This window comes from Onychostruthus taczanowskii, unplaced genomic scaffold (genome assembly GCF_017590055.1).
Source record: "Onychostruthus taczanowskii isolate IOZ18803 unplaced genomic scaffold, ASM1759005v1 scaffold125, whole genome shotgun sequence".
NCBI classification, from domain to species: domain Eukaryota; kingdom Metazoa; phylum Chordata; class Aves; order Passeriformes; family Passeridae; genus Onychostruthus; species Onychostruthus taczanowskii.
The window spans coordinates 424660-443139 of record NW_024498407.1 but is presented as its reverse complement, the minus strand read 5'-3'; the positions used below and the strand labels follow the sequence as shown (position 1 = coordinate 443139).

The window sequence follows — 18480 nt, the reverse complement described above, 5'->3', positions numbered from 1 at the left end:
CTGTCTGTAATAGTCTGTGATGTATTTGTCTCTGTCTTCTCTTGGCATATTTCCTTTAGATGTAACTTTTTAACTATATAATTGGACTTTTTGAAGCCGGGTCCAAAGAACCTTGTATATTAAAATAACTGCTGTACTAATGGTGGGATTTTTTTTTTTTTTAACAATCCAGAACTGTAGGAGATTGTACAGTATTATTAAGGTGTATGTAGTTTTAGTTCATTAAAAAAGGCTTACAACAAAGTAGTTTATCTGTCAGGTTCTGGAAATAAGCAGTATTACTTTAGTGGAAAATATGGACCTCCCTTACTGTAAATGCATCTGTGCTACAGGCTAAGTGTTGAATAGTATTCATGTGTAACTTTGACTAATCTCCTGTAGGAAAGAATCCATTTGCAATGCATTGCACTACTTCCATAAGTAGTGCAAGTTCTCATAAAGCAGTTCTCGTAAAATTTCATGCTACTGATATGTATTTACATTACTTAATACATCTCCTCAAATGTAGTCCCTATCAATAAGACAATTACTATGGTGACTCCTTTTATCTACCTTAGAATATATTACTAAGTAAGTATTTTATGCAAAAAGGTATTAAGAATTAAATGTTTCTATCATCTTCTTGGTAACTGAGTCTTTTACTGCACATTCTAGTCCTTTCCTCCCTATAGGGCCTGTGGAAGCTGTTTGTACATTTTAATATTTGAATGTAAATAGAATCACATCAGCAGTAAGGAAATAATTTTTGATTTCTCTAAAATCCTAAGCAACTCATGCAAAAATTTGTTTTTCTTAATTAGTTGGTTTTCATGGCTAGTCAAGTGCACTAACAATAATCTACTAGCTCTTCACATCTGAAGAATCTCTCTGAGAAAAGAGGCAGACCTGGGTTTCTTACATCAAAAGCAGACAGCAATATTTCCCATTTGTTTTTTTCTTAAATAGGAGCATTTTAGAACTCGCTTATCCATTCCAAAGTAAAAGACTGCAAACCTCTTCCTTCACAAGTTGTATTTAATAAGTAATGTCTGTCAAAAAATAAACAGTTTCCGGGTTTTAGAAACTGGTTGAAGGCATTTAACCCTAAAATGCATATATTTCTGCTTCCACATATATTCCTTACCTGGTTTGGCAAAAAAATCTGCAATGCACAGCAATTAATGCAGTTTTTGGAAGGCAAAGATTGTGATGGGACTTGACACACACACAAGTCACGTGGAATTCATGGGAAGTGTTTATTCCCCACCAGCTGAGCACTCCCCACTCACCACACATGGAATATTTCCTCTGGAGCCCCTGCACAGGAGAGGTGTTGATGAGCATGAGTGGGCTCAGCATAGCACTGTGAAGATCATCAGAGGGCTGGAAAATGTAGCCTAGTGAGAGAGGCTGAGTGAGCTGGGCTTGTGCTCTGCACCAGGGGGTACAACAATAAAGAGGGCAATAAAGTAGCTGTTTTCTTAAAGTAGGCTAAACCCCAGCAATATGGTAATGAGGAAATCTTAGGTCTCTTCCAATGCTGGGAACTCCATTTTTGTGCAGCATCTGACAGACATTACATGGATCTTCCCCAGCACAGATGCCATCTGTGGAGGGATTCCACCTTCTTTTCAAAATGTGGAGCTTTTCTTTTGTGTGGCAATCACGTGTATTTTCTCCTGACAGGCTGGGATGTCATCTAATTCAAAATATTCACCGCTGTCAACACACCCTTTAAGTACAAGGCTCAGTAGAATGGACACGTACTCTTCAAGATCACTAACTCCTTGACTACAACATTTTCCATAATGCTGTCAATGTAGCTTGTGCAGCCAGGAGGAGAGACAGCTTCAGAGGCACTAATAGTGCCTGTGCAGTACCTAGGAGGATGGTGACAAGAGGTCCGAGCCAGGTTTTTACTTAAGTCGTGCCAGAAGAACAAGAGAAGGTGGCCTGAATAAGGGGAGGGTCTGATGACACATAAGGAAAGCTTTTTCTTGCAATGAAAATAGACATTTGTAACCAGTTAGCTAGGGAGGTTTGGGATTCTCAGCTCTTGGTGGCTTTCAACTTTGACTGGACAAACCCTGGGTAAAGTGGTCTGAATTCAGCGTTGTCCCTGTGTTGAGCAGCTGTGTGATTCTGAAATTCAGAGCAGATAGCTAAATTGGAGTCTTAATCTGTGAGCTGAATCTCTCCCTTTAGCTAACTGACAAACATTAGATGACAGTCCACACTGAGAAGTTCAGCAGAAGTTAATTAAAATAATTTAGGAAAATAATTTAACTTGGACAGATACAGTTTGTAATGAAGCAAAGCTGGGCAATGGGAGGACAATATAGTCATAAAAGAACAACTAAGGCTGCTTGAACCTTTTCATCAGTTATCGCAATTTTCTTTTCTCAGCAAGTTATATTCCCAGAGTGGATTAAATTTCAATTTAACATTATCCTGACTATCTGCTTGCATGGATGAAAAAGACTGAAAGGGAACAATTATAAAGTTATGAAACCATTAACATATATTGGACTGATTATATGCAAGATGGAATAGAGTCTTACATCACTAGGACAATTTGTACAAGGAGGGCCACCACCCTTTTAATAAACATAGAGAAGCCTACTTGTTTCACAGTGTGCTTGCCCTTTAGCCTGTGTCCACATCTGGATCTGACCTGGGCTGTTGCCCAGACACTGTGTGCTGCGTGCATGTGTAGAGGAAGAGTTGTGTGTTCCCAGGGATCTTGTTGGACCATTCTAGGAATAGCTGATAAAACATTTTGCCTGAAATATGTGTCTATCCATACCTTATGTATTGTGAAAAATCAGACAAATAGGTATGATATTCTGGTTAGTCTTCCAACAGTATCCTAGAATTGACTTCTGTTGCATATACTGAGCTTCTTTCTTATAATTTCTTGATATTGAAATATAATAATGAATATAAATTTATGTTTGTCTTCCATGCCAGACCCCAAACTGGCATGGAAGACAAACATAAATTTATATTATGTTTGTCTTCCATACAAAGAAGACAATATTCTTCTTAATATTCTCTTCAACATGTTCCTGTTTCAACCCACTTAATCCTAGCTCTGCAGAGATATATATGCTTACATCATATCTTGCTGGAAGAATAAAAATCCCACTTGGCTTTTTGTTAAGTTGTGGAGTGAAGGTGGTCAAGGCAAATGATTTTGAAGCACACATCTGAAACTTAGTCTCCATCAAAAGACAGAACCTGAGATCAGCCCAGCTGCTCTGCAGCGCAGTGTTTGCCATCAGGAGCATTTCCAGGGGTTTATTGTTTGTGGTCAAGGCAGTTACTCTTCTGCAAGTTGCTGGGTGAAGGGAGAGTGAGGGTTAAGGTAAACCCATTTTTTCCCTTATGGTCTTGCTATGCCAATTTCCCACTAATTGAGTCCTATTGTGTGGGGGTGGGGGGGGGGCGGGGGGGGGGGGGGGGGGAGGGGGGGAACTAAAAGGAAACAACCTCAGGAATCCAAGTTTCCTATGAATAGGCCTTAATTTAGGAAACAAATATCAGGTATATTAGATTAAGTTGTTGTGATTCATAGTCTTTGCAACACAATCTTAAAGAAATCTTTTGTAGACTCAGGCAGCTGCAGCAGTGTTGAGCCAAGTCTAGATAATGGATACTTACAGCTGCTGTCAGTGGAAAAGTTTCCTGAGATTCTTCAGCTTCTCTGTTGTCTGTTCTCACAGCCATGAGCTATTAACATCCATTGCATGGTGGCAGATAAGGGGGAAAGAGGGAGAGCAAAGGGGCCATGTAGGTTTTCCAAACTTTTGTAGTCTACTACAGCATCCTCTTTATGAATTTTGCCCTTCATCTGTTCGGTACATGAAAACCTTTAGTAGCATAGAAGTGGTAGTCTGTCTGTGAGCTTCCTGAGCTGTTCTTATAATATAATTGTGATCACAGTGATTAATCAGCTTAGGTTCAGTATTATGTACTATATATGCAGCATGGATATTGCTTTTCACCTTACTGGTTTGCTCCTCAGAAAGACTTCAAACTACCAGTGTCCTGACTGTAACCAGAAGGATATGAGTGCCCTAGCTTCAAGTAAGATTGCATACAAATATCTTTTTATATTTTATTTTTCATATTAAACTGATCAATTTTATTTAATCTCTCTCTTTTGTGATTAAGAGAGCAGGCTAAGAGATAAAAGAAATCAGTTGAAATTTTCTATTCTTATCTGCCACAAACTTTATGCAAAAGTCATATGGGAAAGTTGAAGAACAATGAATTTCCTGTGTTCATGATACAATTTGTATTTACAAAAATGAAAGGTTTTAGATACTGAAAAATTATCTCACAGACTTTAGCACTATAATAGAATAAGACTTTTTGGTATTGTTTCATCATAAGAGACCGTTTCCTCAGTTGGATTTGCCACTGAATTTTCACTTTTTTTTTTTTTAATTAAATTCTCAGTAGACCCACAATCCCAATAATTTATTTCGCATGTGTTATTTTTCATTTTGCTGAGAAAAAACCTCTAAGTCTTGACCCTGTTTTGAAAACAAAAAAATATTTTTAGGGCAGTACAAATATTTTTCTTTTTATTTTAGAACCAGGTGACTCCAAAAAAGAGACGAAGGAAAAAAAGGGCTATGGAAAAATGCATTTCTTTCTCTGGGCTACATATAAACCTTCCTCCTGCTTCTCCTAAAGTGCACTCCTCTGGTTTGCGTAGAAAAATTTTTGCAAGAACTCTCCTGAGTAAGGTCATTTGAGTACGAGTCTGGCCACAGCTATTTCCAAGTTCGGGTTTTGACTGAAGTGAGTAATTGAGTCACACTGAGTCTCTGAAGTTTGCCTTTTATTTATATATTTCCCCCAGTTGTGTGGCTCGGTCTGCCATTGGCTGCTGTCCCTGCAGCCTACCCGAGGGCTCTGCAGTTACATAAGTCTCTGTCTGCTGGGAGCCTATATAAAGCCTTTTTGCATGCCAGCAAGAGGCAGAATTTTATCACAATCCAAGTCCCACTGCTTTAGTTCGCATGAGCAGGAAGATTTGCTTGAAGATATCCTGAAACTCGAACCCAGGCTGGTTTGTTTGCCAGCCGGTGCTTCATAGCTGTCAACCTCAGTCGCAAGTGGCAGCTACTGTGAGTAGCTTCTGTGCATTATGAAGAATTTTTCATTTCCTATGCAGGATAACACACGTCAGACCGAGAGTTCTCCTCCTCACAGATTCCTGAGTTTAACAAATCAGTCAGATCCTATTGGAAGACCAGAAAGAGATGAGCAATTAGCACAAGTAGAGATTGCTGTACTGGGGGTCATATTTCTGACAGCGTCTGTGGGCAATTTCATTCTCATACTGGTGCTGTGGAGAAGAAGAAAGAAGCTTTCTAGGATGTATGTGTTCATGCTTCACCTCAGCGTTGCTGACTTAGTGGTAGCCTTTTTCCAAGTGCTGCCTCAACTCATATGGGATATTACAGATGTTTTCATAGGGCCAGATTTCTTGTGCAGAATTATCAAGTATCTACAATTGCTGGGCATGTTTGCCTCTACTTATATGATAGTGGTCATGACAGTGGACAGATATCAAGCTGTTTGCTACCCTATGGTCACTTTCCAGAAGAAGAGAGCTCTCTGGAACATCCCCATATGCAGCAGCTGGTCTATAGCACTGATTCTTAGCCTACCACAGGTATTTATCTTTTCTAAGACTGAAATATCTCCAGGTGTATTTGAATGTTGGGGTGAATTTATTCAGCCTTGGGGCCCAAGGGCATATGTGACTTGGATTTTTGTAGTTATATTCTTCATTCCCTCAGCAATCCTTATCACATGCCAGGTCAAGATTTGCAAAATAATCAGAAGAAATATAAATGTGAAAAAGCAGAATGAATGTGAAGCAACAAATCAGAATCAAGTCCTGCCATCCCGAGCAAGCAGTGTGAACTGTATTTCAAAGGCTATGATCAAGACAGTAAAAATGACAGTGGTGACAGTTGTTGCCTACGTTCTCTGCTGGTCACCTTTCTTCATTGCCCAGCTGTGGTCCGTGTGGTTCCCCAGCATCCTGACCGAAGGTAAGATGCTCTCCCTCCTCAGCCACAGCTGCAGAGCAGGCTAGCAACTGCTGTCGAGTGCTTTTTGTTTGCATTTTGCTTCTGTGTAAAGGTTACATGTGGTCTTTTGGGGAGGATTAAAAATAAATACCTGGATTGATTATCTCCTGTGTTTAATTAGGTACAGGGAGCTTCTCGTGTTATGTGATCAAAACATCATGTGTCTGTTTTATGTGTGTGTCTTGAGTGATTAACCATTTAAAGATTCACTAACAGCATGGTGAAAAGTATCATGTGCTTCAGCAAAGCCTCAGACTTTTAGAGGTTGTATGTGTTGTAGCAGCAGTGTTTTGGGTTCTTCAGGTGAAAAGAAGCAATTGACTATTCAAAGTAATGAAATTATTTCTTATTTACTGGGTAGAGCAGTGGTGTTGTAAGACATCTGATTTTTTTTACTATTGAAATCGTATTGATGAAATCTCTGTAGTAAACTATGAAACAACCAAAAGTTGTCAGCCAGCATGTTTATAAATCAAAAAAGCAAGCTTGAGAGAGTTATCAAACACCATGTTGTAAACAAATTTATACTATTGCCTCTTTGTGAAAGGCAGACTCTATATGTGTCTTTAAATCACCTATTCTAAATAAAGAGGAAAAAAAAAAGAGAAGACAATATAATAGTCCTGCCTGATAAAAATGGTAGTTTCTGAACTTTAAGAATTCCTCCTGTCAGTGTGAATTTGATTTTATTCTACATACCTTTATGTAAAAATATATACCTGTATTTATTTGTATCTGTTTAGCAGCTTAGTAATTTCTTTTAAAATTAATGCAACTACTTCCAAAAAGAGCTATATGAAACTATTTATCTCTGAATGCATACAACAAAGTCTGCTTTATACATTCAGCAATTGCAAATTGCATTGATATGGGAATTTCCTACTATTGGATTGGTTTTAACATATGAATAGATACAACAGAAAGCAGCAGCCTGTGAAAATGTGCCTTATATTCATAAGAGTGCTTTAATTCGTCTCTTATTCCTTTAACTGTTTTGTTCTAGGTTCGGCATTCACCATTATAATGCTCCTTGGCAATCTAAATAGTTGTGCCAACCCATGGATTTACATGTATTTCTGTGGCCAGATTCCATATTGCACAAATAAGCAGCTGGAGAGTACCTCGGCTCAAGAGGAGTCCGTGTTCACGGGGAGCATTCATCTCGCAGACAGAGACCCTGAGGATAACAGTACTTCTGCATAAATGCTGAGAGCTTTTTGTTGTTTTGTCACATTCCCCCTGTTCACAAGACATATTGATATTTTACTATCGTCCCTAGTTTTGTGGATAAGGAAGCTGAAAAATTGTTTTTTTGCTGTAAAAATATGTTTCTCTGCAGTTCTGCAGCATATTCAGGAAGTTTCTGTGCTGTGCAAGCCTGACTCAGTGCTTCAATCACCACTGTCTTGTGGTGATTGAATTCCTGTAAAGATTGACAAAGATACATAAAAGTATCTTAGATATTTTGTGTCCTAAAGTACTTCCCCATCTGTGATTCTGGATTTCTAAGTAGTAAAATTTTATTACTACCTGGTCCAACAAATTGAACCATAATTGAATAGAAACCTGATCTAATTAAATTTGAATATGTTTTCAGAGTGAACTATGAATTGTTCATCATTCTGGTGTAATTGAAGGACAGTGACAAATCTTGAGAAGGCAGCACAAAGTCAGAAAAAGCTTTTGCCAGCTCTTACTAGCACGTGGTTTAAATGAACTCTTTATGTACATTTATAAAGTGCCAAGGAGCTTAATATAATTTAAAAAATAAAAGAATTTGGTGTGTTTGTGACATTGAACCCCTACTTTAGTTTCAAATTCCATTGTGGCTTGCAGGTATCAGCAGCATAGCAGCAGTTCAGGTTTTTTGTCTTCACTCCATGGGATTTGATTTTCCATGCATTTCCTGATGTGTAAGCAGTTAACTGGACACCTGTGTACACCCCATACCCACACATATACATACTCTAAATAAAAGTGGATGCTTTCATTTGGCATTCAGACCCATTTGTTCTAGCATGGGATTTGTTGGCAGAGAACCAATTATTCTATTCCTTAGTATCCCTTTAGGTTCAAATTCAAATATTTCCCTTTGCTGTAAAAATAAATCTGCATATCTTTATTTCAAATGCCATTTGATTGCTGGTGTGTGGGTGTTGTATGGATGTAGCTACTTATTTCCTTTCAATGTCTGATCAGAGGAATATGGAAGGAGTATCAGCAAGGTTCTTTCAGGTGAGAAGGGATCTGCATTCCCAGAGACTCTTTGTGGCACTTACATCTGGTGATGTGTAATCTGTCTACATTATACTGTGTTTCATCACATTTCAGTTTTCTGAGTGCTAGCAGTCTCAAATATCAGTAGAAAAGCTATAAAATTGTGGGGTTTTAATAGTCTTTAAATTGTAGTCAAAGAAATATTGATTTAAACTAAACACTGATCACATAGTGAGAAATTCTGCTGTACAGTGAATAGTTCTGCTTCAGGTGTATTTATGCTGAAATGGCTGCATATCCTATGATTCTATTCTCTGTATAATTAGACAAGATAAGGGCAAGAACCAAATATTGCTGTTCTTTATAGTGGGAAAAGCTAGTGCCCAGCCCAGCTGACAAGCACAGGTCTCCAGCTGTTAGGAAGAGGAAGAAGGTGGGTGAAGGTAATACCAGAGCCAGGCAGGAATGGGAAGCGTTTGTATGAAGTGTCTTACTATAATTACAGCTGGTAGGGTTTTTTTACTGGTTTATTCCCCTCTCCCTTTAATTAGTAGTTAATAATTCTACCCCACCAAAAAATTCCCTGTTAGAGCAAATCTGTAACTCAAGTGAATGTCCTGATCCGGGGGTAAGAATATCCAGGATACAATCCATTCTATTGATAGGGTATTGATACAGCCACTCACTGACTTTCTAAGACTTTCAGTCAATTAGCTCTTAGTGAAATTTTCCCTTATGACCTAATCTAATCGTTAATGGTGGCATTTTTGGTTTTTTGGTTTTTTTTTCCCCCATTTCCTTTGATTGTAGTTAGTTGCACAGTATAATATGCAGACTTGAAAGGAACTGTTAACAGAAATGCTTCAAGGAATCACCTGTGTCACTGCACTACTGTATTAGCAGCAAAACTCAAAAGGCTTTAATTTGCAAAGAAAACAAGCATTCAGATCATGTGCAGAGAGTCATCCAGGTCCAGAACTCATGGAAGTCACAGTTCTGTTCAGACAGCACAGTGGAGTCATTGTGCCATTTGACACCACCTGATCTGATCTCTGGTAGAACTTTAAATGTATAACTTCTACTACTTACATTTGTGCATTGCTGATATATTTGTTACTGGCCCTATAAATAATTTGGATTTTGCAAATAACAGTACCTCAATGTGTTCATTAAAAGTCTGAGAGAAATGCTAACTGTCTCTATCTCAGATATTTTAATCATGTAGTGGATGAAATATCAGAACTTCTTAAGTTCAGTGATGATTTTTCACCATCTGTAATGTTCAAGATTCTTATATTTTTGTCTCTCAAGTGCTTCCTTTCTGATTTTTTAATTTTCCTTCCCCTGACATCAGTCCTGCTCTTAAAAAGAAAATTAAAGTTTACTGTACTATGGTGCAAACTACAGGCTAAGCATACTTTTTGTTTCAGTCTGTTAGGAGGTGTTTGAACACAGGAATTCCTGATTTTTCTCTTAGGAAAATGAAGTGGGCTGCATTTTACAAATGTACATCCTTATCCCACATGCCCTGCCCTGCCTACCCCATGGGTAGCACTGACTAACAGTCTCAGTGGGGGTTTTGTTCAGGTCCACTGTTTTTCCATCAAAACTCATTTTCAAATGATGGGAAATTCATTTGTGTAAATTTTTTCCTTTACATTTTATTTTTTAAAATAATGTACCCCTTTCAGGACTTATCTTATTTCTCAAAAAAACCCCCTACATTTAAAAATAAAATTTTTCCTCTTTGTAAATTTATCCATCAGTGCTCTTGGAAGTTGTTGTTTGAACATCTTGTGCCCTTTTTTTTCTTTCTATTTTGAATCTTCATCTGAACTGTATATTTTTCAATTCACTACACTTAGATTTCCAACAGGTATTGCAGTATCTCATTAAGAGAGAGGGTTGACTTTGGCACAACACTGTAGTCTGGCCAAGGTGTTTAATCCATATGGGAGAGTCAGTAACTGAAACATATGAGTCCCCAGGAGCACTGTGGAAGCCCATAAAAATGGAAAAAAATCCAGTTATCAGATGAAAGCCTTTCCCATCAAAGCCTAGGTTCTGTTTTCTCACACAAATAAATTCTGAGTAAAAAAACCCCTACTGTTCCCAGTCCTGAAATGAATTACTATGTTGTTGATGCTGGCACTGTGACATGCTTTCTGGTTATCTGGGTGGGGATTTTTTTTTTTCACTTTCCATGGTTTTGTTACTACTTGGGAAAGGCACAGTTCACTAAAAGGAATTAGATTCTTGCTTAAAAATTAGTAGTTTATATTTTGCAGTAGAGATAAGAAAGATGAAAGACAATGTAATCTATTGGTTCTGTATAGATTTATTATAGGAAAAAGAAACTACAAAAACAACCTAGCAGTATGAAAAGAAAATCCCAACGTGTTTTGCATTCTTAACAATATATTTTGATAATTTTTTTTATTCTACAGAACTGCTTCTGTATTTTCATAGCCAGTCCTAGTTGACATTCTTGTAAATGGTGAATACTGAAGATAGAAGTGGTGCATGATAATCTTTTTAATCTTGCAATGAAATAATGCTGAGGAATTTTAAAGATTGTGCCCAAGTAATGTCCTGACAATTTCACTTTGATCATTTAGTTCTCACAAGAGAAACCGGTTATTGAGTTGAATAAACCTCTCCTCTGTCTGTGTTGTTGGGGGAGGACTGGCAGAGTGATATGGAGACACAAGTTGGAACTGGCAGGGTTTATTCTGTGACCCAAACATAGCTGTAATCTCTATTTGTCAAACACATGACCAGGACAAAAGTATCCTCAAGAGGTTGTGAATGTTAGCTGCTTTTGGCTTAAGGGTGTCATGAACTGGCAAAGGCAGAGAGGGATGACCTAGCTAATCAGTTCATTTAGGAAAATTCTCTTTGGGTTGGATTCCATAGAGCAGGGGAAAAAAAAAAAAAAAAGAAGAGAGTTGTTTTCTGACTTCACAAGGTAGAGATTTGGGCCTGAATGCTCTGCCTATCTGCAGGAAACATCCATGATTATGAAACAGTTTGTTCATACAGCAGTAAAACAGGATTGCAAACAGTTCAAATAGGAATTGTGTTACTTGTAGTAATGCAGCCACAAATAATTTATTCTCTTCTGAGGATCTATTTATGATGATCCATAGCTGATCTATATAGATTTGAATTGAAAGGAAGTAATGCTGTTAGAAAACCAGAAATAAAAACTGATGTAATCTATCTTACCAGATCAAAACTCTGAGTGCCATTCCAAATTGTACCTTCTTCAGCCGTATGTGTGCCCAGCAACAGGTCCCTCTCTGCTCTCCTGGTCCCTGGTAGAACTTCATGATCTGCAAAATATTTCCCAAACTCTACCTGCCTTAATCTGTTGCTAAGGTAGCCGAGGTTAAATCTTCACTTTGCCTGTCTGAAACAAAAGGACAGAAGCTGTGTCTTTTCCCTGGGTTAATATGACGCTCCTGTGATTACCACTTGAGGACTTTCTGAAGGTCATCTCATTAAGGGGGCAGATTGTGGGCATTTTTACAAGCCCTCCAAAAAATTGTTATTAATTTGAACTTCACTCTTTAGGAGCCAAAGAAAAAACAGACTTTGAGTGAAACTAACTAGCCACATCCTTTCCCCAGTGCAGCAGACCAAAGCATACGATTTCTGCCAGTAGGCTGTAGGAACTAATTTAACTGAGGTATATCATCCATCTCCATAATGAACTTTGGGGGCAATGAAACTCCAAGCAAAGGCTTCTTGTCTTTCCATCCAAATGTTGTCCTAGGGATACAGTGCAAACCCATTAAAGTGCTATTGTATTCATCAGGAGCTTTTTTATATCATGTCTTACACTTTTAACAATCTTCAGGATTTTGAATTTGTGTTTCTTACATCCATTTTAGTGTACCAAAAATTGTTAAAATTGTGTGTTACCTGGATTTTAGCTACAAATCTTCTGAATTCTGTGCTAACAATGCAGGAATCAGTAGGACTTTGTGGAGGAAACATTACATTGCCATCTAGAGAAGAAGTTTTAAAAAATGCCAAACAAAAACATTTGAACTTGAAAATCTCTGGAAATTATGGCTGGGGAGGTGGATATAACTAGAAAGATTTCTCCTTACATGCCAGCAACCACTTTTCAAGACAATCAATGTAGTAACAAATAATAAGACCCAAGAAAGATGTGATTTCTTGTCATCACTCTTACCATTTCCATCATCATGGTAGAAATGATCATCATGATCATCACCATCATAACTACTATTTAAATGAAATCATCATATATCCTACAATAAGTTTTCAAAGAAAACAAATTTAGGACAGTGTGACATGTGTAGACCAGTTATGAAGCTAAAATATGAGAACCATTATTTCAATCAGAAATGTACATTTTATATATGATGCTGCTATTTTATTTAGCTACAAGGATAAAGACAATTTTTTTAGTTCCAATATTATTGCTGTGCATTGAATTCCATGAAACTACCTTAAGATGAATTTTGGTAGAAAACATTACAAATTTGATTCATGTTTATACATTTACTTGGATATTAAACCAAAATTTTTACTTTAAGTTGCTGTTCTTGTATTCCTTAGCTTATTCATGGGTTCAGTTATTGTCTCTACCAAGACCTTTGAAGAGATACTAGGAGCAAATTATCTGCCATCTATCACAGTGCATTGGAAATATTTGCCCATGTCTCTAAATGTGTTGATAGATGTTTGGCCTCAAATGATTTAATGCTGAGTAATTCCAGCTTTTGACTTACTGATGGGAAAAATTGTACTTTTTAATGGAGAATACAAGGCTTCTGGCAGGCAGAGTCATGATTTGAATGCACTGCCTATTGGTACATTTAATACAAATTACAGTCTACTGGGAATGTGATTCATATTCCTGATCCTTTCTTGACAAGACTCATGTTCTGAGATGGTAATGGTTTATCTGTAACTATCTCTTCCAAAAAAATATATACGAAAATCCTCAGAAAATAAGTTATTTTTTAGCTCAGCAACTGTGAGTACTGAATCTTGGAATTCAATGCATTTGCTTTGAAAGATGAGGTTAAAAACATTATTGTAGCATTTGGGGTTTCTTTTGTTTGCATTCACACAAAGAATTAATGCTGGATTGTGTGATCCTTACATGTAAATTGTATCAAAGGAATGATAGCATGGCAAGTTGAACGCTTAGAGCTCTGGACTCATAGATTCATAGAATCATTAAGGTTGGAAAAGACTACCACAACCATCAAGTTCAAACATTAATCTGGCACCACCATGTTCACCAGTAAACTTTATTCTCAAGTGCCACATTCACATGCCTTTTAAACCCTTGCAAGGGTGGTGATTCCACCACTGCCGTTTGCAGCCTCTTGCAATGCCTGACGACTCTTCCAGTAAAGAAGCTTTTTTCTAATATCTAATCTAAGCCTTCCCTGACACAATTTGAGGCCATTTAGTCTGGTCCTGTCACTTGTTACCTCAGAAAAGAGACTGATCTCTACCTCACTCCTGCTGGAATTTTAGCATGCAAGTGGATAATTCACTAGGTTAACCCCCCAAATCTGCCACAGGACTGCTCTGCAGCTGCTCCTGTAGATCATGGATGAAGCATGCCCAGCATGTTCTGTACACAGTTTTTAGGAAATTTCCCTCTCAAATGCTCCCCAAGCAGAAGTAAGGTGCCACTAAGAATGCACATGCACTAATGTTGCATACTGTAAAGGTGAAGCACTCTGTGTTTATTGTGAACAGTGGTGACAACAGATGATCAGAACTGGACCATTTGTATTATTAACAAGGCTGTCTGCCCATGGAAATATGAACACAAACAGGCAAAGTGATCAAGGAGCATCTCAGGTGCATGTCCATACAGAAGGCACTAGCACAAGCATATCCATAGGTACTGTCTGTGCTTTTTTGGTGTCATGAAACAATGTATTGAGTATCCAGCTGGGCATGAACACACCAAAATGAGCAATCAGTGTGTGGAAGTTAACATCATTGTGAACAAGTCCTGCTGGGGTGCCACTGCCTATTTCAGGAGTCCAGAGGGCAGAGGTGCTTTGTGGCCAAAGACTCGCCCCCACCTTCTCCTCTTATTTATTGTTTGAGGATAAAAGGAAGACACAGCACATAGTTGCATCTCTGCAACTTAAAAACATATAGATGTGTAAATATCTTCATCTTTTGACTCCTTTCACTGCAATGTCACCTTAGTCTGATACTTCTGGAATTGCTCCCAAATGATTCTGCAAGAGAAGAGAATTAAGCTGTGATAGAGGTTTTGTTCTGCTAAGAATGAGACAGTTAAACTCATCTTACTTGCAATTTAAGCAAGGACCATGAAGAGCTGAATTTTGTATTAACTACCTGAGGGACACTATAAAAATTAGATTTTCAGTCACTGAAATTAAGAAACCAGACTGAGTAGCTGGCTTATTTATTAATTCAGTAGCTTCAGGTTTTCCTTTAATAAGGATTCTTTTCTGTAAATTAAAGCAGATGAGAGGAATATCATAAACGTAAAATTAGTCTAATCCTATTGAATTTTAAGCTGTGCCAAGGCTGCAAGATAGAATTAAATAATTGATAGAAAACAAAGAATTAACTTGAGACTTTGATATTTAAAATAAATACAGTATTTTATGTGCACCATCTGTAAAATAACTGGAGACACGAAAGGACTATCCATAGAAAGCTATAGAACACTATTTTATAAATAAATTTCTAGGGTAATTCCATAATTTTACAATAAAAATATCCATGTCAGATAAAGATATGTTTATATGTTAAAATTTAATGTTGTGATTTGATATAAACTGCATCTTGTAATACTCTGATTTTTTTTAAAACTCTGCCCCAAAGATGAAATATTTGCTCTGCCTTCAGGTTAAGAAATCAATTACAAGTTTATGAATGCAGTTTTGTCCTGGAGGGAAATGTGGAGCTGATTCATACAGAAGTCTCAGAACTGAATTGCATTCAAATTATTCATGAACAATTTGCATCTGTAAGGGAAAGGAATTGTGCAAGCAGTACTGTTTTTCTAGAAGTTTCAACATTTCTCTAACACCGAACGTCATGAGAATATATTGTTAGTGTGCTAAGTGGGTAGAGAGTGTCATAATGTGGTAGTGTATAAATATCCCTTACCTTTCTAGTTAATATTTTGGCATTGCATGATTTCACATTTTATTCACCTTGTAATAATAAAATAGAAAAATGAAAAATGAATGATTCTGAAAATTCTTTTCTGAAAATTATTTTGAGCTCTGCTTCTTTAAATTCAGCTCTTCACATATTGGTCCAGAACTCTCAAAATTAATATGTTCATTTTATTAATTCAAGTTATTTTACAGTGTCTCTGTTCTCTGGTGTCAAAGGTAATGTAAGTGTTTAGAAGAGTTTTCATTAGTGGCAAAATTATTTGGACTTCATTGTTTGGTTGACCCTGTCTGGTCACCAGGTGCCCACCAAAGTCACTCTATCTCCTCCTCAGCTGGAAAAGGGAGGGAAAATAGAATGAAAGGCTTGTGGGTAGGGACAAAGACAAGGAGAGATCACTCACCATTTGCTGTCATGAGGAAAACAGACTTGGCTTGGGGAACTAATTTAGTGTATTGCCAATTAAAATCAGAGAAGGATAATTACAAAAAACCCAAATCCTAACCCCCACCTTTTCCCTCCATCCTTCCTTTCTTCCTAGGCTCAACTTCACACCTGGATTGTCTCCCTCCTCCCTGCAAGCAGGACAGGGGGGAGGGAAATGGGGGCTGTGGTCAGTGCATCACACATTGTCCCTTCTGCTCTTTCCTCCTCATGGGGAGGACTCTTCACAAATGTTGCCCTGCTGCAGCATGGGGACCCTGCCACAGGAGACAGTCCATGAAAGTTCTCCAGTGTGAGTTCTTTCCATGAGCTGCACTTTTCACAAACTGCTCCAGCAAGAATCCATTCCAGAGTCAGTCCTTCAGGGACAGACTGGTGCAGTGTGGGTCCTCTGCAGGGTCACAAGTCCTGGCAGCAAACCTGCCCACCCCCAGACATGCTGCACACTCAGACTGTGAAAGATCATCCACAGATGAATGTGCCTAATGTATGTCATGTAATGAACATGGTAAATCAGAAAAATGGCTCGATTAAAAAAAAAAATCAAATCCAAGGTTTGAAACCTAGTGCATATGCACATTTAGACATAGAAACAAACAAATCCTCCACTTAGCAAAATGGCAAGGCGAAATTGCCATTCAGGAGAAGGTACTTAGAAAGCTTTTTCACGTCTCAGGCTATTTAGGACTAGACCACTTACTACAAGAATAAAAATACAGTAAATGCAAACATGATGATTGCTCAATCGTACAACATCCCTATAAACAAAAGTTTGCCTCATTTGTCTGTATTAAAGCATGTTTTGGCAAAAGAGTGCATTATGTGGAAATCCGTTGTTTCCTTTGTGGTCTCTGGGGAAAATAGGACTATTTGTCCTTGAGTAGGCTTTAAAACAATATTGTCAAATACTTTAATGTGTCACATGCAGAATGATGTTTAGGAGCCAGTTCCACGCTATGTAACATTAGTACAACAACATCCACGTGTGCTGGCAGTTGTTGGGTTGCTGTGTAATCGAGTGGCACATTTGCAGCCTGCCTCAATGCCCAGCAGATACATTTAAGGAAGCACAGATTGTAGACAGCAGGCAGTTACTAGCCAAGCTTTTGTGCAGCACATATGCTACAGAGCAGCAAAACTATAAGAGAGATGAAAATATAGGTTTGAGGGTCAGTGAACAATGCCAATTTGTATGACACAATTGCAAAAGCATTTGTGCCAATTTTCTCCTACGCCCATGAGAACATCTACAAATTACATAATAACTATTAAAGTTTACAGCTTGCTCCTTGGCAGAAGAACAATTCAAAATTTCAGCTGTTTATATGACTTTTTTTAATGTCTGTGGTTTGAAGTTGATTGCTGCTTGAACAACTGGTACCTTTTTTCCTAAATGTTGGGATTTTTTTCTGAAGTTTCATAGTGTTCTGTTCAAAATTAAAGTTTCAATGACTAAATCATAATGTCAGAGCCAATGGGTATCAAGTGAGTGACAAAAGCCTGCCATCTTTTGGGTCTCCTAATCTTAGGTCTGGATGAAAACATTAGGATTGAATGTAAGGCAAAGATCTGAAAGAACCCTTGTGAATTGTCCTCAGAGGCCGCTTAGGTTCCTGGCATTCTCTACATAATATCTGGAGGAAGAGGTGATAAACATTTCTTATATCCTTCTGCAAGAGATATGTGGCCATATAGGTAGATTTCTGATCCACATTAATGTGTTTTTCAGAGAGGGAGAGACTATTATATAAACCAGTTATTCTTTCCATTGTATCCTTATATACACTATGAAAAAAGGAGTTTAAAACAGTCTATTAAATATGATTATACAGAGTGCTTTACAAACAGATAAACCATTCCTTCCACATGATATTCACATTTTTAAGATTAAATGCCACATTAGTAGGTGGCCAAAAACAGAAATTATAGACCCTCTTCAGTCAGACGGTAATCTGAAAGTGTGAATATTTTCCTAACATAGTTTGTTTGCTTTTCACTCTATGCATCAGCTATTGAACACAGAGGCTTCCAGCTATCCTGTCCTTCAGCAGTTTCAGCCCAGATACAAAACCATGACTCACAAATAACATTACCTAAAATTAATGCTAGCAAGTAAATGAGTGAAATCTTTTCTGCCTTTGTCAGCTACCCACGGCTCTGTATCTTCAAGTGACAATGCAATGCAATATACAATATCTATTTTAGATACTCATAGTGGTATAGTTAAAGAAAGAGGCCAAGATAGGTGCAGGTGTATTTTTAGAAAAGGCAGCCTTTGAAGTGTAAGTCTTTAAAAGAACAGCTTGTTTATTGAAGAACAGAGATTAATTTACAGATATCCTTTTAAATACAAATCAGTTATAATATATTCTTGGAGGTCCTTCTGTTTGTATACCTGACTATGAAAACAGTGAGATTGAAATGGATAGGAGAAAACAAAATGAGACAGGGGAAAAGGAGCCTTTAAAGTATTCTATAAAAATGTGAATACAATAATAATGGAGAATAAACAGAAAGGGGCCCAAGGATACCAGCAAATGCACTTGAAGTTCAACCT

At 37.6% G+C, this 18480-nt stretch overlaps 1 protein-coding gene across 2 annotated transcripts; it reads left to right on the top strand.

Annotated features, from left to right (window-relative positions):
* The first annotated feature begins 4980 nt into the window (after positions 1 to 4980).
* On the top strand, positions 4981 to 11078 carry LOC121331545 (arg8-vasotocin receptor-like). 2 transcript variants are annotated; one of them, XM_041396075.1, is made up of 3 exons: positions 4981 to 5671; positions 5819 to 6056; positions 7099 to 11078. In XM_041396075.1, exons 1-3 carry the CDS (start codon positions 5141 to 5143, stop codon positions 7296 to 7298), a joined length of 969 nt encoding a protein of 322 aa, XP_041252009.1. In that variant the 5' UTR covers positions 4981 to 5140; the 3' UTR covers positions 7299 to 11078. The 2 variants fall into 2 exon arrangements, with proteins under 2 accessions (XP_041252009.1, XP_041252008.1); XM_041396074.1 differs by having other exon boundaries at positions 4981 to 6056; positions 7099 to 11068.
* Positions 11079 to 18480: the final 7402 nt, after the last annotated feature.

Bases quoted from the DNA above. Each gene is read 5' to 3' on its own strand.
- LOC121331545 (XM_041396074.1), top strand. From the start codon at position 5,141: ATGAAGAATTTTTCATTTCCTATGCAGGATAACACACGTCAGACCGAG. The intron at 6,057-7,098 runs GTAAGATGCTCT...GTTTTGTTCTAG, and splicing joins CCCCAGCATCCTGACCGAAG to GTTCGGCATTCACCATTATA.